This window comes from Malaclemys terrapin, chromosome 4 (assembly GCF_027887155.1).
Source record: "Malaclemys terrapin pileata isolate rMalTer1 chromosome 4, rMalTer1.hap1, whole genome shotgun sequence".
Lineage (NCBI taxonomy): Eukaryota > Metazoa > Chordata > Testudines > Emydidae > Malaclemys > Malaclemys terrapin.
This window is the reverse complement of record NC_071508.1, coordinates 82,666,202-82,688,986: the sequence shown is the minus strand read 5'-3', so window position 1 is coordinate 82,688,986 and position 22,785 is coordinate 82,666,202. Positions and strand designations below refer to the sequence as shown.

The following is a 22,785-nucleotide window of genomic DNA, read 5'->3' as shown; positions in this document are numbered from 1 at the left end:
CTTCTTTTGGGAGTCTATCCTACAACATGATAGATCTTATTGATCAGGAAAGGTATCCTCAGCTTCATCCAGTTTCTCTTATGCCCCCTGATACCATCCTAGATATAGCTCTACTCCATATTTGGTATTTACATCTTTGAAGTATCTGTAGACTATTATCATACTCCCTCTTGGTTATTTTATAGACACCCTAGACATATTTACCGCTTAGTCTCTCCATCCCTCTGAGCACTTGTGTTAATGATCTGAAACTCCTCCAGTTTTCAGTAGCAAAAGGGTACGTAAGTATTCATCATTTTCCTTAATGATGATATCTGTGGCCTTCTCCTCCTCCTTCCCAAATCCCAGATTATTCGTTTGCCAGGACCTACATCCATGCTTTGTAGAAGGGCCAAACAGCAGCACTGGGGACATCAGCAGGAATGGGGAAGGTTAAATCCCCAGTACCATCGTCAGAGTCAAATCTGGTATTAAGTCACAGAGGTGAGAGATTATCAGGTCCCTTGCTCTGGAGGGTAACTATCAGCATACCACACAGCAGGTACTATTCCCTTTCACTGGTTGTGTTTGTGCCATTGCCCACCTCCCCATGGGGAACGCCAAAGAAACTCAGCCAATGGAGGCTGCCAAAAGGGTGCACTGAATCACCATATCTCCCAGCTGGTTGCCCAGCCTGGCACAACTGGACACCTCCTCTGGGTGGCCTTTCAGCCTCTGTGGGCCATCCCTACAGCTTACTGCATCAGAAGCCAGCACAAACTAGAGCTCATTCAAGCTCTGTATATTCCATAGTACTTTTTTCAGAGTAACAGCCGTGTTAGTCTGTATCCGCAAAAAGAAGAACAGGAGTACTTGTGGCACCTTAGAGACTAACAAATTTATTAGAGCATAAGCTTTCGTGGACTACAGCCCACTTCTTCGGATGCATATGCGAAGAAGTGGGCTGTAGTCCACGAAAGCTTATGCTCTAATAAATTTGTTAGTCTCTAAGGTGCCACAAGTACTCCTGTTCTTCCATAGTACTTTGTTCAGTCCAGTTGTATGTGCCTGAATCCTCCCAATCCTTAAATGCAGGAATCCTCTCACCTCCTGTTACCAGTGACAGCATCCCTTATAGCCATGTGCTCCTTCTGCAAGGAGCAAAGAGGCACAAGTGCTATCTCTTCAAACATGCCCTCTTTCAGTGTTACAAGAAAACAGTCTTTCCCATCAAGGGAGCTTTCCTCCACATAAGTATTTTAGTTAAGGCCAGGTGCCACTTCCTCCTCAGGGCAAGGGGGGTGGGGAGGAATATATCAGGGAAAGGAAATGGCTCAGGTTCATAGATTCCAAGGCCAGAAGGGACCATTGTGTTTCAAACCAAAGCTGAAACTAAATGCAAGGTATTATTTATCCTATGTGAAACAGATAAGATGTAAAGAGTACCCAAAATGAAGGCTCCTCAGTGGGTGTCAACATAAAGGCAAGACAACAAGATCATCCATCAGCTATAAGGCTCCCAGCTCAAGAGATGGCTACATCTTGGTTAAGAAAAACAAAGAGATTTCTTACTCCTCTCCACCTCCATTTATAACACTGTTGAGTTCATCATCTTCTGAAGCATCAGGTATGGGCTATAGCTGATGGTCTGACTATCAGACTGTTGACCTGCTACACTAATTCTTGTAATAAGTATTAGTACTTTGCATTCTTTAGTAACTTTCTTGAGTTCTCAGGATCCTTTAAGAAAAAAATAGTTCACAACAACCTAATAAGGTATCATTATCCCCATAATACAGATGGTAAAACTGAGACACAGATAAGTTATTAATAGGGCTGTGTGAATAACAGATTGTTTTGGCTCTCCAGCAGTCCTAAAAAGGGGGGGGGGGAGTTCAGCTTGATTCAAACAAAATATTTTGTTTGGGGTACTGTGAATCTTTTAAAATAAAAACAAAGGAAATGAAGGGCTAGATTCACAAAACAGTGCAGGAAGTGGTGCTCCCATTGTAGCCTAATGGTTAGGTGCTTACTTAGGGGATGGGAGATCTGGTTCAAATCCCAGTTCTAGAGCAGGAATTTGTATGTAGGTCTTCCCACACCCAAGTGAATGCCCTACCTAGCAGGGTATTCTGGGATGAGTGCCTCTCACTCTCTCCTATCGAAGCTTTTACTTTATATACATTAAATAGTCATTGGAACTGAGAATGGAACCCAAGTGGCCGCCTTCCCAGGTGAGAGCCCTCATCACCAGGCTATAGAATCATTTTCACTCACTTTCTCTCTGGTCCAATGACTAGTCAAGTATTTTATATATTTGGTCAGCCACAGCCACATCATTGAAATACAGAACCCTGCAGGCAACTGTTGATTACTTGTGGGGAGCAAAGCAGAAAACATGTCTATTTAACAGACCTGATAGATTTCTCAGAAAGTCCTGGCACTCCACAAGTTCCCTGGCAGAGTGCTTTCTGTTTTGCACTGCTGTGAAATGTTTATGTTAATGTTCACTACAGAGAAGGTTTTTCAAGTTATGAGAACCCCAAAAAAGGTACAAACTTCAAAGCCCAGCTTTGTGGAAATACTCTGCCTCCACCTGCTGATTGGAGATGAATTGTAAAGCTCTCTTCAAGTAAGAAGACACTATTCCCTCTGAACTCCATCCTCTCCTGTTGTGACTGTGCAAAAATTCATAGGTCTGACAGCCGGGCCAGCTCCAGGGTTTTGGCCACCCCAAGCAGCCAAAAAAAAAAAGAAAAAAAAAAGCCGCGATCGCAATGGCAATCACAATCTGCAGCGGCAATTCGGCGGAAGGTCCTTCACTCCAAGCAGGAGTGAGGGACCGTCCGCCGAATTGCTGCCGAATAGCTGGACCTGCCGCTCCTCTCCGGAGTGGCCGCCCCAAGCACCTGCTTGCCAAGCTGGTGCCTGGAGCCGGCCCTGCTGACAGCTCTGATCCTGCAACTACACCCTGATGAATCATTTAATGGTATAGTTTAGTGCTTTAAAGCATTATCCATTTTCCTTTCTGGCATGTGCAATATAGCACATTTCCCAATATGCTGATTCAGTAGCTTGGCTGACTACCAGACAACCATTCTTTATATCATCCTCTTTGCTGCTTTGTGGGATTGTAATGCGGCGGGACTCACCACCTGCTGGCCGTTCTGGGAATTAGCTCTCATTTCACCAGAGCGCCCTTGTCTAGTGGTGTTTCCCCCATTGTCATCCTCACCTCCACCTCTAGGAGGCATGTTATTCCCCAGACCGCAGCATCCTCTTCTGGACACAGCCCTCTGCCTGTGCCCCACACTGTTCTCTCCCCGCTTTCAGGGGACCTGACAGTCCTCAGTGCAGCCACTCATCTCAGTGGCAAACTGCAGTTCATGCACTGGCCACTCCCCTGGGTGGCAAGTGGGGGGGGGGGTGGCACGCAAAGCAGGGGACCTGGGCCAGCTGGCCCGCTCCTCGGGGGTCCCAGCCCAGGGACCCTATAGCCGGCAGCCATGTACTGCCCCTCCTCCAACTCTGCCATCTGTTTCCCTGCAGCCCTAGCACCTTCTCCGCCTTTATATCAGGGCCTCAGTCAGAGCTCTCTCTTGCTCCCCTGCCCAACACTACTCTGTCCATGGTGCTGTCTCTCTCAACCCTCCTACAGGGCAGCCAGTCCTCCTCCCTTGGCCTCCAGGGAGAGACTGCCTCTGTTCTGCTCAGCAACCCTTCTTATATGGGCCAGCCTGGCCCTGATTAGCTGCTCCACTAAACTTCTCCCTATTGGCTGGCTCAGTAAGCCCTCTAATTGGCTGGGTTCTGCGCAGCCTCCCCAAGGCAGCTTTAATCCTTCTTCTGCCTGTGTGGGGCAGCCGCCCCACCACAGAGACACATGACATCTCCCTTAAATGAAACAGTTCTTAACCTATAACCAAGCATGGAACATTCAATCTGAATGCAAGAAAAAGAAAAAAAAATGTGCAAAATCCTTTGCCTACAATGTGTAGTACATCCACAGCAACCATCCTGCTCCATGAGTTTGAGTGTACTGTGTCTACCTACACACAGCATTCTCTACAAACATTGAAGAGTCTGGATTTCTGTAGCTATCCTATAATTCCCAGCCCAATTCCCTGGACCTTCCCAGAAAGAAGGCCATGATATCTACAGTATACAGTGTCTGTTTACACCTGTTCACATCTGCAGTTTGTTTGTTGTTTTGTCCTACACGTGCATAAGTGTCAAATTTTGTACAACTCCACGACGCTGCTTGACGCTCCCTGCAGGGTTGCCACACACACACAGAAGAACCAAGTGTTGGGGAGGCAGGAGCCTCTTCCACACACAGCTTAAAATCAGAAGAGCTTAGTAGGAATTAGGGACAGCAGGAGGTATTTGGGTAACCACTGGAAAATCAGTCTATTGGAGCAGGCCCAGGACTGTGGATCATGGCTGGAGGGACAGTCTGGAAGAGGGTTTTTTCACCCTTAATTCTGGCATTTTCTATCTTTTGAGTTCTTGACTTTGTTTTAATGTCAGTTTTCCCATCTTAAATAAATTCTGTTCTTATATATGTATATGTGTGTGTATATATATATATATATATATATATATATACATACACATACACATACACATACACACACACACACCCCCACACACCTTTCTCCCAGTGAAACTGCAGTAGAGTATTATGGAAAACGTAAGTGAAGAGAGGCCAAAACCAAACCATTTGTTTAAAATAACCTACCAAACTTTGAGGGGTCTGCTATAAAAGGACCCAGCTCCAAACTCTTGCGTGCTTTTCATTTTGCAAGATCAAAAACGGACCAAGATTTTGCAAAAGCCAAAACCACAGTCTCCTCTCTGTGCCAGTGCTGAATGCCCTTAAAGGGACACTGACACTTAATCAGTTTCATGTTGCAAGTTTAACGTAATTTCAGACATTCCTCAATCTCCTTGTCAGATGTGTGGTTTTACCACTTTGGGTTTTTTTGTTTTGTTTTGTTTTGTAAATGAAAGGAATCATGTTTCTCTACCCTGTGATAGGTCTACACAAGCAAAAGGGGAATGGAGCATGCAGGGCAAACTATAAAGATTATACACAAAGTGCAGTCAAAACCAAGAGGAAATTAACTGAAAAAAGAATCTATTTTTGGTTTAGATATCTCCTTCCTGGTGATCTTAGGTATTACTTATAACAATAGGTAAAAGCATTCAGAATGAACTAGAATTTTTAATCTGGTATTCCTTTAACAGAAATGCACAAATCATGAAAAGTTGAGCCTCTGTAACACAGAGAATGGCAATAGACATTTAGCTGTTCTTCTGGCTCTAGACCAAACAATTATGTGGTAAAACGTTTCCATAATGTGGAGGAATTGTGGCACTAAATTTGCCAACACACCTCAGCAGGATGGTCATCATCAGTATGCGTCACTGGCAAACTGCTCCAAGAACAATAGCACTCAGTTTCTCATTATACCAAATCCCCATAGAACACTTGGTACAGAAACCGGACAGTCTCAAAGCAAAAGAATAAATGGACACAAAGCAGACGTCAAGAATTATAACATTCAAAAACCAGTGAGAGAGCATTTTAACCTCCCTGGACACTCAATTTCAGACTTAAAAGTGGCCATTCTTCAACAAAAAAACCTTCAAAAACAGATTTCAAGGAGAAACTGCAGAACTGGAATTTATTTGCAAACTTGACACCATCAAATTAGGCCTGAAAACACTGGGAATGGCTGGGTCACTACAAGAAGTAATCTCCCATCAACTGGTGAGTATGGGCCATCCACCCTGATGGAATTGGCATCGTTAACACTACAAAAAATAATGTTCACTCTGACATTCACACCTTCTTGTCAACTGTTGGGAATGGGACACACCCACCCTGCTTATGTGACAGTAAGCATTTTAAAAAATTAAGAAAGAGATTTTGTGACCTTAAGTCAGTCACCCATATTTCTAGAGGAACCTGGCTCAATCTTAATGAGCCTCTAATTTTAAATTATCCATAAAAAGGAGAGCACAAGGGTGATGAGAGAAATATTCACTACAGAAGTCACCTCACCTGCATGCTGTGTGTGAAAGCAAGAAGCTAGAAAAGGTGCATGGGTGACTAATGCATGTGAAGGATGTGTGTTGTTTACAGTACACTACTGCCCTCTGATGGAACAAATCAGATTTGTTCTAGTATGTGTGTGGGTTTGCAGATGTGTTGGTCTCAGGATATTAGGAAAAAAAAACAAGCTTTCACCAACAAAAGCTGGTCCAATAAACAATATTACCTCACCCACCTTCTCTCTACAGTATGTGTATGGATGTCAGTGGAAGACATTTTCCCTTTCTTTGCTAACCTCTGAGGGTTTATTCTCATGAGACAGAAAGAAAGGAACAGAGCCCCAAATTTTTCCTAGCCACTGTTGTAATTATTGGGCCTTGTCACACGGTACCCTACTCACCACTAGAGTGCCTCCTTTTGGTGATCTGTGGGGATTAACTCTGCCAGGCCAACATCCCTTTCTATAGTTTCACTCTATCGCTCTCTCTGTATCTCACTCTCTTGGGGCTCAACTGCTCCCAGCCAGGTCAGTGTAGTCTTCCCTTTCCAGGGTATCAAAGTGTCTCCAGACCCACTAGCCCAGGCAGTTCTTCCTCTTTCACAAGCCCTTAACAGTGCTACTTCTCTAGTGGCTGGTACGGGAACCCAAGCCTGCCCTATACACTGTCTTCCAGCTCAGGGACCTACAACAAGCAGTCAAGATCTACACAGTCCTGAACCTTACTGCTGTATCCCTAGGCTATTTCCCACCTTACCTTCTTTCCCACTTAGAAAGGCTGCAATTTCTCTTTGCCACACTCTTCTAATCTCAGCTCCTGGTCGTTATATAGGCCCCACCGGTTCCTGTCCAGCTGAGCCTTGTGCCTAATTAGGCCTGGCTCCTCTTCCAGGTGGAGCCTAGGCTGTTAATTGCCCCCTGATCCCCTTCAGCCTTGTGTGGGGTGGACACCCCATCACAGGCATACACATTTGTGCCTAATTGTGAGCTCAACTGTAAAAAGTACTTGAAAGGTCATAAGATGACACAATAACCTATAATAAAAATGGTGATGGAAAGAGGTATGAAAGAGGCAGAAAGACTGAGTTAGTTCAGACTAAAAGGACTACTGATATAACTCAAGGACTGTGCTAAGATCATGGTTGTAAACAAGAAAATGTGTGACCAGAAATTGGTTTGTTGGATATTAGGCCTAATTGATGGACCAAATAATGAGCAAATAGGTGGAATAGCCCATCACTCCCTTTGTGGGTCCTTCAAGAAAGCCTGGCTACTGGAGCAAGCTTCACCATCATGGATATCACCCCAACCATCTCCTACGACCTTGAACCCTCTTCATCCTGATCCCAAGAGAGATCCTGACTAGATCAGGCCAGAGAGAAGGAAACAGAGAACACCTCTCCAACTGTCTGAATCCTGAATGTCATCTGGGATGTGAGACTTTGTCTCTCTCCCCTATTCCCATGTGTCCTTTTCCTTCCATACCTTATTCCTTCTCTTTCCTATCCTGCATATTTTTGCAACACTGTGACCAAAAAGAGAGAGCTAAAAGCAATGTCTAAATGGCCCAACACTGGTACAAGTTGGCCAGGTCTCATAGTGGCTGATGAGACTGGATGCTGGGCCTCTGTTTTTGAGTAGTCAGGTTACAAGTGAGACTCAATACCAGAAACAGACGCTTGTGTGTGTGTGTGTGTGTTTCATTCCATCTAAATCAATACAATACTGCTCGGGACAAAAATGAGCAACATTATTTTGATGCTTTTGGGGTCATGAAATTGAGTCTACAGGAGTAAATTGAATTGAGATAAGGTAATTTTGCTGAACTGGGGTTGGGAGAGAATTCCATGCATAGTGGGTGGCATGGAGGTTCAGTTATAATAGAGTCTCAGCCTAGAGTGATGTACTGACGCTTTCTTGAAGTGACTATACGGTATGTACACAAGTTGTTCTTACAATGACTGAGACTGTACACAAAGCTAGGTAATATAAAATGCAAAGGACCAGGTTAATGTGCACATGTAATTACTTAATGAGAAATACTGATAGTAACTGTGCATGTAAATTAGGCAAGCAATTGTGTATGTCTAAAATTTGAAAAATCAGACATTTAATTGTTGGACATTTTATTATAATGTCAGGTCATTTATATTAACTCTGTTAGAAACTAAAACATATCATTGACTAATAATGTAGTACCAAAATACTGCAAAAAAGACTTCTCACTTACCTGGAAATAGAGTCAGAAAGCTAGTCAAATGGATTACAAGTCCCTGTCTCTCAGATGTGCTTAATCCATTAGACCCCACTGCCTGTCTAAACATTTTCACATCTTTATTTGAAAGATTTCTTAAAATGAATGTAGGGCTAGTGAAAGATGTGGACTGGCTGCCTGGAGACAATTCTCATTTACACTGGGACCACTTTGGCAGCATAAAGAGGCAGAAGTGGACCCCGCAAGAATGCTTCCTCTGCAGAGGGCCACCATTTCCAATGCAGACCCAGCACTGGAATTCTTCACCAGCCCTGCTCCCAGAACTAGGGACAGATCAGGGATATGACCAGCATGCAGTGCACTATGGCTATTCTCTACTTCATGGGTACCATAGAAAGCACACTAAGTTAGAATAGCTTCAATGCCTGCCAGGGCCAGGAAGCCCCCTGCATATCCTCAGAACAGGAAGACACAAATGCAACTCAAATCCATCTTTGCCCACACTTCTCATCTCCTCCCCCCAACATCTGCCATAAGTGCAGGAGTGAAAAAACTGATAATCAGGCCCTCTATTTATACCCTAGTGAAGGTACAGCAGGGGCAATGGAAATGTAAGCTTCCCTCTTACACAGAAGCGCCTTACCCCTCCTCACCTGGCACAACCAGCTCTAGAGCTATAAAGTTGTGAAAAGGGACACTCACCTCTCACGAGTACCTTCTGTCAGGTGGGTGTGAACCTGCTCTCTCTCCTTCTCTGCTCAAAGTGCCCTGTCGGTAGTTACCCTCATCAGGTGGGTCTTCAGTGGCTCAGACCTCAGACCAAATGACTCACACTCAATATGCATGAACGCACAAACCCCTTCCTGGGAAAAAGGTTCAACAGGGCTTGTCCCTGTGCCCTTTAGTAGTGTCTGCAGCCCTGTCTCTGGGCTCAGTTATCAAAGGTCCAACACAGCCTATCACAGTGCCCTTTGGTAGTGTCTTTAGCCCTTCTCTATGCTCTGTCCTCAGCCCCTTCTGGGCTAGCTTTAAGTCAGTGTTTCTGCCCTGTTATAGAGCAGTGCTCCCAGGGCTTTCTCTCGGGGGGCTCTTTGCCTTTAAAGTCTACCCTTGTGCTTAGGCTTCTAAATGAAACTTATCCCCTGCTTGTGGCTTTGGCTACTCTTCCAGTGGGAGGGCCCAGACCCATCCACTACTCCAGGTCCCAACTCAGGGACCCTACAAATAACAGTCACATGCTGCTCCTTTAATAATTGCTACTGCTATTCCCTGGGCCATTTCCCACATAGCCCCTTTCTCTTCACCCTTATCTCAGGGCTGAAGTTCTTCCTCGTGGAATGCCAGTGTCACCAGAACCCATCTTCTGGTTCTCCCTGGAACTCCAGCAAGGAACACCTGCCTTGCTCCTCTAGTTCCTGCCAGCAATTGGTCTGTTCTGCCTCTGCAGCTTCATCTAACTGAGCCTGCTGGACTCTGATTGGCTGCTTCCCTGCAGCCTTTCTAGGCAGGCCTGGAGGACTCACTTTCACTGCTTCTTTTCTGGGGCTGGATGAGGTAGCGGGTGTCAAAGGGCCTGGTCCACCCCATCATGAAAGGTATTTCATGTTCCAAAACATATTAATTCTGTCAAGCTGTTTGGAGTGGCTCATGAACATGAGTGCCAACTTTAGGTCAGACTGTTACAAACCAGGACACAAACCCTAAACTGATTGTGTGTTCTATAATTAGATTTCACCAACCAAGTATCAAGAGTGAACTCTTCAAGTACTATAACAGCCTTAACATGTAGTCACAGACAGTCCCCTTGGACTCAACTATCTTGCCACCTAGGCAAGCCTGCTTTTGTGATAGACGGTACTTTACCCCAAAAATCACAACAATATTCGGGTTACTCCCAGTCCCACAGGACCAGTCACTTACTCCAGGTCAATTGTATCTTAGACCATTGTCTCAAAGACAATGCTTGTAGCCAATCTTATATTAAACTAACTAAAGGTTTATCAACTAGGGAAAAGAAATGAGAGGTTTTTAAAGATTAAAACAGTAAACATACTCACACTAATGAGTTACAGTCTTAGGTTCCAAAAAGAAATAGAAGCTGCTATAATGTGCAAGCTCTGTATGTCTTTTGGGGCTAACACAAGCTAAGCAATATGTGTTATCCCTTGCCTATGCTTAGAAATATTGCCCTCTCCAAAATCCAAGCAGCACAGAGATACAAATCTTTCTGGTCAAGGAGTTTTATTGCCTTCCCCCAGAGTTCAAACTGTGATGGGATGAGTCTTTGTGAATGTCCCCTCTTCATGGGTGTGGGGAGAGCAATCAACACAGTCTTTTGTCTACTGATGTTCCACAATGTGCAATCTGGTATCTATAGGCCTTCTTTTGCTGGGCAGGAAATGACACCTCTTGTAGTAGCTGATGCAGCAACTCATGGTGTTGGATGCCATCAGATGTCAAGGGACAGCTACATAGAACACATCACTGGACACTGGACATACCAAGAGGGATGAGCTGGAGAGAAGAAAGGCAGTCAGGAAAGTAACTGAAATACTTCTCTGGTGGATTGTATTTTCTAAATGGACAACCTACCCTAAATGCTCAATTACTGAGGGACAATCTATACTCATTCCTATATTTGCTTTCTACAACCAACTCTCTGTATAACTTTTCATGAGTGATGTACCCGAGTATTTAGATACTAATATCTAAATGGTATTCTTAAGTTTATTCACCTTAATTTGGGTTATTGCTGATTATGCACTATATGCATCTTATGACTTTTAAACAAACTTTGTGGGTAATCTAAGCACTGCCCAGATGTACAGACACTCTTTCCGTAACCTGTTTATTGTATAATTTTTTAACATTAGCTTTAATAACAGTTTTAAATTAGTATCTCACAGTTGGTAATGCTCCTCTCCTGCCTATGGTGGTTTCCAGTGTCATAGCAAACACTTTTATCGTTACAAAAAGTTACCTTATAATATGGGATACAGATATTATAAGTGAGATTAATGCATGCAGCAACTCACAAGCATTTCATAAAATCCAAAACCTGAACACATCTCTATAAATCTATTTTAACAGTACAGTACTAACATAGGCGAGTCGGACTAGTTTCCAGCTATGCATTTGTCAGTGTTCAGTGATTTCTTCCTAAAACTGTTGCCCCCAAGGATATAACAAGAGAACCTAAGGGCCTTGGCATGAGCTGGCATCTGGTCTTTCAGTGTCACAAACTCCTTAGAGTTTGTGGAGCAATTTTAACAAAGGGGCTAATTTGTGCTAGATGTGGTGGTTTTGTGATGAGGATACCTATCGACAGAATCTCCAGTGAGATCAAACAAATGATGTTACAGCAGGCACCAAACATTCATATGTACTACATCCGCTCTTCCTTTCCACTACTAAAAATATTAAATCTTTGCCATGTTTGTATCATCTAGTTTGTAGTTTGGTTTGGCAACTGGCAGAATTACTAATGAAATCTGATTTTACTACCTAATAGAAAACCACAACATTTTGCAAATTGAAACTCTACCATGCAATAGAAAAGATACATACAGTTCAAGCCATGTAAACCTAACATAAAGCCCTGTCTTTTCTGGCTCTGCATTGTTACAGTAATGAAGTAAATGATGTAGTAATGAGGCCATTATTTTGGCATCATCACCTAAACTGAGAGGCAGATCAGATTGTTAACTTTAAATGGTGTCTGTCTCTCTCTTATGAAAGTTTCAGTAAAGAATAGAAAGCTGAAGCCCCTCTCACAGTCTGCAGGACCAGGCTGCAAGGGTGAGGCTGCTGAAATTCAGTACACTGAGAAAATGTCTGAATTTATGTATTAAAACATTTCACAAGTCTTCTCTCTTCAGGAGCCATTCTATAGCACAGGCTTCTCCAACTCTACTCTGCTCTCTTGTATTTTAGTGATAGCCAGAGCAAGTTTTAAACAACAAAAAATTTAAACAAGAAAATACTTAAAATAAATATAGTACTGATGCTCCTGTAATGTAGCCTGGCTGAACTCTCTTCATCCGCCACTGCTATTGGTTCCCATCCATCTGTTGCCAAGTCTCACATTGGGGGGGGGGGGGGGAGGGGAATAAATAAATAAATAAAGCAGCACTACCTTTCAAAATAAGCCCAACTCATTTCAGAGGGAGGGAAGTAGGGGCATTGCTTCATTTGTAATGAAAGAGATGCCCTGGCACAAATTAAACACTGCACACACCAAAAGGGGCAGGAACAGTGAGTGATTTTCCTCCTGAGGCCTGGAAAGGAAAATACTCAAATGTTTGCAACAGGGTTTAACCAGGGCAAAGGGGAGAGAGGGGGGAGAATAATGACACACATGTCTCTGTCTTTCCAAAATCAACAGCCAACACTGACTAGGCAAGGTCTCCCTCACCCTTCAGACTGCAAAACCTGGCTGAGGACAAGTGGGACAAGCACTAAGCTTTGCTAGCACATGGCGGGAGAGCCAGGCAGTGAGTGAGGGGCAGGAGATGGCACTAGGACAGCCAAAGGAGGGAGCAAGACTGGGGAGTGGGAGGTGGTGGCAGGGGCCATTCACTGGGTGACTGACTTCGACCAGAGGTGACTCACCTCCTGCGGCACAGAGGAACAGAGGAGGCCATGGCAGGAGGTGGGGGTGGCAGTGGTGTCCCAGTTAGCAGCAGCTGGAGGCTGCAGCAGCGGGGTGACAGGCTTATGGACCTGGAGGTGACTGGCCAGGCCCCTGTGCCCTACCCACAACACAACAGCAGGAGCAGGGATCATAGCAACAGAGCCCTCCCCTAAGCCTCATCTACACTACACTAGAAATGTGCATGGAACTTGAGGAAACGAGAACAGGCTGCAGGAAGGAGGAGTTTGGAGAAGGCACCAGGAAGCTAGCCTGTGTACCCATGGTTTGAATGCTGTCACAGATAGTGACAAGCAGAGGTGAAGGCATCACTCAATCACCACCCCTCTACTTCAGGGGCAGGCGGTGAACCCACCTAAATGCACCCCTGGTTTCTGAGACATTGCTGACCTTGGACAACCAACTGTGAGTGGGGAGCAGTAGAGGGAAACATGCAACAGTGACTTAAAAGTATGTAAACAATAAGTATTTTGGGCAGTGTCCTTTGCCTCAGTTTTCCAGCTTGTGTTGTGCAATTAGACTTAAAGAATGAATTGTTTGTAAAGCAGTTTATAAGTAATGATAGGTGACTCTCAAACTGTTTAAATCACCATCCCAGTAGCTTAGTAAAGGGGAAATGGCCCATTGCAGAGAGGAACAGCCATAATAAAATCAGTAAAGTTTATAGTAGCAGTGGCATTGCCTTTTTCAGTGTCATGAAAAGGCTGATTACATGGTATGTAGCTCCCACTAGAGAATTCCTTAGATTCTTGAAATATATTGTAGGAGAAGCAGCTGAAGGATACCCACTGACTATGAATGTTATTTAACATCCTACATTTGCTCCTCTACTCATGCCTTCAAAAAAGGGCTATAGACGCTTAACTAACATAGTCAGCTTTTTTTCCAATGATGTCCTTGGAGTGAAAAAATATCTTTTGGCAAGACAAACACATGCCATTGTTGCTTAATATGGCATTTTATGTAGTTATGCAGTTATATAGTAGGCACTTTAACAGTTGCTTCTACAGATTATTTCAGGAATTCTGCAGTGCTGGCTACAGTTTCTGCTCTTACATTTAGGAATCTCAGGAATTAGGCACCCATTCATATAGGTGGTGATCCTAATATTTCAATATTTTTTTTTATTCTACAGAGAGGAAATATAGCCAACGTACCTAATTCAGGAATCATACAAAGGATGATATAATATGCTCCTGATATATCAGGAATTTCTCATTTATTCAGTGCAGGAAATCTCATTGAACCATGATTCTGTTCTATTTCATACAAAACAGCAATGGGTTGTCACAGGGTTAGGTATCCCTTCATTTAGCTGAAGTATAAATGGTGAAGTATAAATAAACTTCTAAATGGTGATAATCAATTAACTGAACACTTTTTAAAGTGCATGATGGTTGACTATTTTGGCACTTGGCAGACATATTTGATTGAACTGAATAATTTGAGTATCAGAGGGGTAGCCGTGTTAGTCTGAATCTGTAAAAAGCAACAGAGGGTCCTGTGGCACCTTTAAGACTAACAGAAGTATTGGAGCATAAGCTGGGCGCTTCCCCTCCCGGGCTCCAGCTGCGCTGGGGAAGCGCCAGCTGGGGGCGCAGGTCTGGGGGCTGCCCGGCAAACCGTGAAGCCGGTAGCGCTCGGGCAGCCCTTTTCGCTTGGCTGGGAGTGGGAGGGAGGAGGGGGCGGAGTTGGGGCAGGGAAGGGGCGGAGTTGGGGCAGGGCTGGGGGTGGGGAATGGGCGGGGCCAGGCCCCCGTGGAGGATCCTCTTTTTTTATTTGTTACATATGGTAACCCTAGCAAATTCAGCTACGTTAATAACGTAGCTGAATTCGAAGTACCTTAGTTCAAATTTACCGCGGGTCCAGACGCGGCAGGCAGGCTCCCCCGTCGATGCCGCGTACTCCTCTCACCGAGCTGGAGTACCAGCATCGATGGCGAGCACTTCCGGGATCGATCCGGGATCGATTTATCGCGTCTAGACAAGACGCGATAAATCGATCCCAGAAGATCAATTGCTTACCGCCGGACCCGGAGGTAAGTGTAGACCTACCCTTAAAGGTGCCACAGGACTCTCTGTTGCTTCAAACTGTTAAGTTCCCTCCTAGGCTCTAGTATGATTTCAGTATTATACATCAGCTGTTTTGTTTTTTCTCTTCAGAAGCAATTATATGTATCACACTGAATTGTCCTATATCTTTTCTGAATAGCCTCCCAAATGGAATAAAATACCTCTTCTCATTTGCTAACATTTTCAATTCCTAGATGACCGATCTATATGTTAATGATCATTTATTTTCTCAGGGCTGCTGGAACAGTAAGTTTTGTTTCTCTTAGCAAAATGTCCTCCTCACTAACTTCTTCCTTAAATAACTGATATGGTCTCAGTTTGGGGTCTAAATCTGGGCTTTCTTTGGGCCATCCTTTTAAAACAGTTACTCTCAGTTTATGCTAAAAGTTGTCTCTGTTTTTCAGTTTAAAATTCTCCTAATTATGAAGTAATAATAGGAATATGCCTCACCACATGAATTCCATACTCATCAATAACACTTTCATGTGGTATTGTTCTGTTTATCACCCTGTTCAAGACATACATATTCTTTACTCCTTTTATATTCTACTCAGAAATAATATCTCTGCATCTTAAACGTCATACATTAGATTGTAGTTTGGTGCTGAAGACCAAGGTTTTTAAAAACAAACTAGTACTAATTTCTACATGTAGAACTTTCTGTCCTGTATAAATGGTGTATAGGGTTGTTGAACCGAAGATAAACAGAACTAAAACACAGTTGGTAATATCTCCTCTTCAAGCTTGCCATAGTTTCTTTCTGCCTTCTGTGCAATTGCTTGCCCTTCTTGCATAAGACTTGACCTCGTTCTCTGGAAGATGCACCTATTGACAATGCACCTGACTCAGATAACTCACAGTATTTTAAAATTGATAGATTAATGAACAATGTTTTAAACTGCTCTTTATGACTGTTTTCCCAATGCCAGACAATGTTATTTTCCAGCAATTTCCTTAATGGGAAATTTGAGGCCCTCACAGCACTCCCACAATATCTCCATTTCATGATAGAATGTGGAGAATTATAACTAAATGGATCCCAGTTCTATACAAACCACCCAGCTCTCCAGTGCACTTACAGTACGTATATCTCATCCCATAAGATATATCAGGTAAGCACAGATTTACATTTATATACTCCTGCGCTATGCAGAACTTGTGCAGAATTAATGTTCTGCACAGAATTAAATTTTTTCCTGCAGAATTGGTGTTGCAGATCTGCTGGCCCCCTCTAAGGGCCACTGGACCTGGCAGAGCCCATCTCCCAGATTGAAAATAGAGGACACTGCTGCAGAGAGGGGGTGAGTTATCGGCATGCCTTGAAGAAAGGAGGCAGTGTGTGGGCCATGCCCCTGCAGTGAATGGAAGGCTCCGCCCAGCCTGGCAGGGATGGAGGCCCTGCACAGTGTCAGCCCTGACAGTCCAACACTGAAATCACCACAGGAAAGTCCATATAAGACCAGTCTGACCTGCATTAGGCTCTCTCCCCCTTTGGCTCCCTGGGCTCAGGGAGTCAGGGGGTGCGGGTGTCTGGCCCTGCAACTGGGCTTGGGGAGGGAGAGGGTGCAGGTGTCTGGGCCGGGGGCACCCTGTGGCTGGGCTCTGCAGGGGAGGGGTAGAAGGTGTCTGGGCCGGAGGGGCCCTATACAGCCCCCTCAAGCACCCCCAAATACCCTCTCCCAGTACACACACCCCACCAGCATCCCCCAACTGTACCCCCTAAAACTCCCCTTCCACCCAGCAGTGTCCTCTATTTGGGATCCTCTATATAGTAACACTACAGAGTCAGGGCAAAAAAACAAGAATCAACTAAAAGACCTGAGGGGCAGAGTCCCCCGCCCCCCAGATATATCCAGCTGGTATGTATGATCAGACGGAGGTGCCCAACAAAAAGCATTACAGAGAAACAGGAACTGGGTTGTCGTAGAGGTTTCTTTAACTCTCTACTTCCGGGGAAATCTTTTTTGTGTCTGTATTGTTACAGACATACTTGCTGACAGATATTTTGAAATAAATTACCAGAATAATTGAAACTAACCTGATTATATTGTGTTATTTTCACAAATAAAATATGCAGGATTTTAAAATATTGTGCACAGAATTAAATTTTTTGTGCAGAATTCCCCCAGGAGTAAAACTGTACAGTACCCCCTGCCTCAAAAAGTGAAAATATACCCCTGGTGGAGAGAAGAGCAAATTGTATTAAAAAATTTGAGAGAGCTTTGAAGCACCCATCATTGCCCGTGTTCATGAGATTGTCAGTAGATTAAGTCTGGCCCTGCTAACACAATTCTGTTTCTATATAAAAATAAAATTCATTAACATTATTTTTCAGTTGCCGCTCATCCCGGCAGGCACTTCCATTCTTCTTGTGAAACTCAGATTTGCTTTCTGGATCCCTAGGTAAATAGCATAGTTGTAATATAATCGAGATGATTCAGAATATTTAGAGAGCTGCTATCTATGGGAATGTGGCACGCACTCACTCAGCGTATCGTGTGCTTTTATACCAGCCCCCGGAAGACTTGGGGTGGACAGTAATTCACAGCAACACATTCACTTGAACCAGATCCCCATATTGATGGGGTTAATGCACGCAAGGTGCACATCAGATCCTCTACATCTTGTAGGACTGAGGTTATTCTCTGTATCTCTATTGCCCATTTCCCTCTCCTAGATGGGAGCCCCACGTGTCCCCCTTTTCTATGTCAATTTCATTGAAGTTGCCCTCATTGCTATCTTGTTCTATCTCATTACACTGGGTCATGTTTCCTCTCCCTGTGAAAAAGCACTGCCCTTGCTCCCCAAGAATCCTTAAGAACAATGAGTGTTATTTCCGAGTAGCAGCCGTGTTAGTCTGTATCCGCAAAAGAACAGGAGTACTTGTGGCACCTTAGGCTATGTCTACACTACGAGAGTAGTTCGATTTTACTTAAATCGAATTTTTGGAATCGATATTGCAAAGTCGAACATGTGTGTCCACACTAAGGACAGTAATTCGACTTTGTGAATCCACAGTAACGGGGAAAGCGTCAACATTGGAAGCGGTGCACTGTGGGCAGCTATCCCACAGTTCCCGCAGTCCCCGCTGCCCATTGCAATTCTGGGTGGAGCTGCAAATGCCTTCTGGGTAAAAAAAATGTGTCCAGGGTGCTTTTGGGTAACTGTCGTCATCCGTCCATCACTCCCGCCCTCCCTCCCTGAAAGCGCCGGCGGGAAATCAGTTTGCGCACTTTTCTAGTCAGTGACAGCACGGACGCCACAGCACTGCAAGCATGGAGCACGCTGCGACCATCGCTGCAGTTGTGGCCGCTCTCAACGCCTCGCAGCTTATCATACACCTTTCCCTGAGGCAGATGCAGATAAGTCAGGCGAGGAGGCTACGGCACCACGGTGAGGGCCTGAAGTCTGAGAGTAGCACAGACCTCTCAGAAAGCACGGGACCCAGCGCCGAAGACATCACGGTGGCAATGGGTCATGTTGATGCCGTGGAACGGCGATTCTGGGCACGGGAAACAAGCACTGAGTGGTGGGACCGCATAGTGCTGCAGGTCTGGGATGAATCCCAGTGGCTGCGAAACTTTCGCATGCGGAAGGGAACTTTCCTTGAACTTTGTGAGTTGCTGTCCCCTGCCCTGAAGCGCAATGACACTCGGATGCGAGCAGCCCTGACTGTCCAGAAGCGAGTGGCCATAGCCCTCTGGAAGCTTGCAACGCCAGACAGCTACCGGTCAGTCGCGAACCAGTTTGGCGTGGGCAAATCTACCGTGGGGGTTGTTGTGATGCAAGTAGCCAAGGCAATCGTTGATGTACTGCTGTCAAAGGTAGTGACCCTGGGAAACATGGAGGTGATCATAGATGGCTTCGCAGCGATGGGATTCCCAAACTGCGGTGGGGCCATAGATGGAACTCACATCCCTATCCTGGCACCGGACCACCAGGCCAGCCAGTACATTAACAGAAAGGGCTACTTTTCCATGGTGCTGCAAGCACTGGTGGACCACAGGGGACATTTTACCCACATCTACGTCGGATGGCCGGGCAAGGTTCATTACGCACGTGTTTTCAGGAACTCTGGTCTGTTTAGATGGCTGCAGCAAGGTATTTACTTCCCGGACCACAAAATAACTGTTGGGGATGTGGAGATGCCTATAGTCATCCTCGGGGACCCAGCCTACCCGCTAATGCTCTGGCTCATGAAGCCCTATACTCGTGCCCAGGACAGTGAAAAAGAACTCTTCAACTACTGGCTGAGCAAGTGCAGAATGGTGGTGGAGTGTGCTTTTGGCCGTCTCAAGGGGAGATGGAGAAGCTTACTGACTCGCTGTGATCTCAGCGAAACCAATATCCCCATTGTTATAGCAGCTTGCTGTGTGCTCCACAATCTCTGTGAGAGCAAGGGGGAGACCTTTATGGCGGGGTGGGAGGTTGAGGCAAATAGCCTGGCTTCTGATTACGCACAGCCAGACAGCCGGGCGATTAGAAGAGACCAGCGGGACGCGCTGTGCATCCGGGAGGCTTTGAAAGCTAGGTTCCTGAGTGAGCAGGGTAACCTGTGACTTTAAAGTTTGTGTACAGAGAAGCTGAACCTGCCCCCGTTTCTTTACCCAGTTAATGTTGACTATCCTCTCCAGTTACATACCCCCTTCACCCCCCTTCCAACACACATTTCGAAATAAAATCAGTTCTACTTTGTTAATGAACACCGTTTTCTTTACTACTGTTTTTGCGGGAATTTTTTAAAACTGGGACGCAGACTGTGGTGCGGAGCGGGTGTAGTGTAGTGACGCAAATGAAGCTTCTAAACTCAAGGATTGACAGGCTCTGCTGTGGTGGGCTGGTTGTTTCAACGGAGCCTGTCACCCCACCCGATCGGGACTGTGTGTATGGGGGGGCTGTGTGACTTTGTGGCAGGGGGAGGACGGTTACAGATCTCCTGCTGCGTGGCTCTGTGATCCTGCATAAGGACCGCCGCTTAAGAGCTGTAACTGCCCTCCCCCACCACAAAGTCACAGAGCAACCCACCCCCCACCACAGAACATGAAAACCACCTCCCAGACTGACCAGGGCAACTAGTCACTGCACTGTGTATGTGCCCTGCTGCTGTACCTGCCCCCGCCTATGTACCCTGCCAAAGGTGACTGTCCTGTCCAATTACCAATCCCCTTTCCCCTCCTCCTCCAAAAGAACATGATGGAAACAGTAGTTAACAGAAACATATTTTTTATTATCAACTACACATGGAACTGGGAGGTGAAACTTGGACGGGGGCTTGTGTCAGGCGGGAAGGAAAGAACTTGTCAAATTTTGGGGAATGAGAGCCTTCTGCTACTAGAGCTCTCTGCAGGGGTGGAGTGAGAGTTAGCACGGACTCTGCCGCCCCTCCTTCTTTGGACTTTGGGTGAGGTGGGTATGGGGCTTGGTGGCGGGGGAGGGCGGTTAGAGATAGACTGCAGCGGGGCTCTGTCCTCCTGCCTCCGTTCCTGCAGAACATCCACAAGGCGCCGGAGCGTGTCCGTTTGCTCCCTCAGTAGTCCAAGCAGCGTTTGAGTCGCCTGCTGGTCTTCCTGCCGCCACCTCTCCTCCCGATCCATGTTTGCTTGGTGCATTTGGGACAAGTTCTCCCGCCACTGGGTCTGCTGTGCTGCCTGGGCTCGGGAGCAGGCCATAAGCTCCGAGAACATGTCCTCCCGTGTCCTCTTCTTCCTACGCCTAATCTGCGCTAGCCTCTGGGAGTGTGATGCCAGGCTAGGTTGTGAGACAGTCGCAGATGGGGCTGTGGGAATGGGAAAAAGGGAGTGAATTCCTCAGAAAGATAAATGTAGTTGTGAACAAAGAACATAGTCTTTCTCCGTGAACAAGACCATGCACAGCACCTATCACATGCGCACTCAGCACAAGGTCGAATTCTCGGCCTTCGCATTCAGTGCCTGGGGTCTTGCACAGCACATTTGAGAAGCGGGGCAGGACAACGGAATTTCTGTTGCAGGCAGACATGGTAAGCCGTAGACTTGTGGCAGCTTAAAACTTTAATATTAGCACTGGCCTCATTTCACATTGAAAGCAATGTCAGTCCCTGCTGCCAGCAATCCGGCAAGCAGGAACTCTGCTCCTGTTCCACCCCCTCGCGGCTGTCCCCGGGAACGATCCCTGTAGGCTGCCCCTCTCCCGCCTCCACCGCATGGCTGCAAACCAGCGGTTACAGTTCTGTAAAGGAACGGGCAAGCAGTCCCAACACTAACATTCCCCTACCTCATTCAAAGCAGGTCACCATGAGCGACATCACCCTCGTGAGGATCTCTGACAGCGAGAAAGAGAGAATGCTCCGGGAAAGCCTCCAAAGACCAGGGCCGTATGTCTCCCTGCTGTGCAGAGCAATGATTCCAGAGTACTTGATTCTCTCATGGCGCGGCAACGTGTCGTACTACGGAGGACCCAATAAGGCCGCTCTCCCCAGGAACCTGATGCAACGGCTTTCCAATTACCTCCAGGAGAGCTTCATCGAGATGTCCCAGGAGGATTTCTGCTCTATCCCCGGACATATAGACCGCATTTTACTCTAGCTGCAGTAGCAGTGACTAAACAGTAGAGCGGCTTGGGCAGGACAATCATGCAAAACTGGACATTGCTAGATTTTTTTTCAATAGTTGCACTGCCCATGACTGAACCGTTAAGCGCCTAGGGCAAACTAATCATGAGAAACCCATTTTTTTTATTGTTAATATTCCTGTTCTGTTAAAAATAAATGTTTAGATGTTTACAACACTTACTGGCTGATCCTTCCCCAGATTCTGTGTCCGGGGTAACGGCTGGGGACGGTTGGTAGGGGATCTCTGTAAGGGTGATGAAGAGATCCTGGCTGTCGGGGAAATCAGCATTGTGAGCGCTGTCGACTGCCTCGTCCTCCTCATCTCCTTCCTCATCTTCCCCGTCCGCTAACATGTCCGAGGAACCGGCCGTGGACAATATCCCATCCTCAGAGTCCACGGTCACTGGTGGGGTAGTGGTGGCAGCCGCACCTAGGATGGAATGCAGTGCCTCGTAGAAACGGGATGTCTGGGGATGGGATCCGGAGCGTCCGTTTGCCTCTTTGGTCTTCTGGTAGCCTTGTCTCAGCTCCTTGATTTTCACGCGGCACTGCGTTGCATCCCGGCTGTATCCTCTCTCTGACATGTCTTTAGAGATCTTCTCGTAGATCTTTGCATTCCGTTTCTTGGAGCGCAGCTCGGAAAGCACGGACTCATCGCCCCACACAGCGATGAGATCCAAGACTTCCCGATCAGTCCATGCTGGGGCCCTCTTTCTATTCTGAGATTGCACGGCCATCACTGCTGCAGAGCTCTGCATCGTTGCCAGTGCTGCTGAGCTCGCCACGATGTCCAGACAGGAAATGAGATTCAAACTGGCCAGACAGGAAAAGGAATTCAAATTCAAATTTTCCCGGGGCTTTTCCTGTGTGGCTGGTCAGAGCATCCGAGCTCGTACTGCTGTCCAGAGCGTCAACAGAGTGGTGCACTGTGGGATAGCTCCCGGAGCTATTAGCGTCGATTTCTATCCACACCTAGCTAATTCGACATGGCCATGTCGAATTTAGCGCTACTCCCCTCGTCAGTGAGGAGTACAGAAGTCGAATTAAAGAGACCTCTATGTCGAACTAAATAGCTTTGCGGTGTGGACGGGTGCAGGGTTAATTCGATGTAACGGCGCTAACTTCGACATAAACGCCTAGTGTAGACCAGGCCTTAGAGACTAACAAATTTGAGCATAAGCTTTCGTGGGCTACACCCACTTCATCGGATGCATAGAATG

General features: G+C 46.0%; 1 protein-coding gene across 1 annotated transcript; it reads right to left on the bottom strand.

The window, feature by feature from the left end:
- Positions 1-20,241: 20,241 nt before the first annotated feature.
- LOC128837071 (uncharacterized) lies at positions 20,242-21,959 on the bottom strand. Its single transcript, XM_054027907.1, has 2 exons — positions 21,747-21,959; positions 20,242-20,752 (listed from the first exon to the last, which is right to left on the bottom strand). The coding sequence occupies exons 1-2, from the start codon at positions 21,916-21,918 to the stop codon at positions 20,277-20,279; spliced, it is 648 nt and encodes a 215-aa protein (XP_053883882.1). The 5' UTR covers positions 21,919-21,959; the 3' UTR covers positions 20,242-20,276.
- Positions 21,960-22,785: the final 826 nt, after the last annotated feature.

Coding starts and splice junctions, on each gene's coding strand:
- LOC128837071 (XM_054027907.1), bottom strand. CDS start 21,918: ATGTTAGCGGACGGGGAAGATGAGGAAGGAGATGAGGAGGACGAGGCA. Junction 20,753..21,746: donor ATCTGGGGAAGGATCAGCCA/GTAAGTGTTGTA, acceptor CCATTCCCACAG/CCCCATCTGCGACTGTCTCA.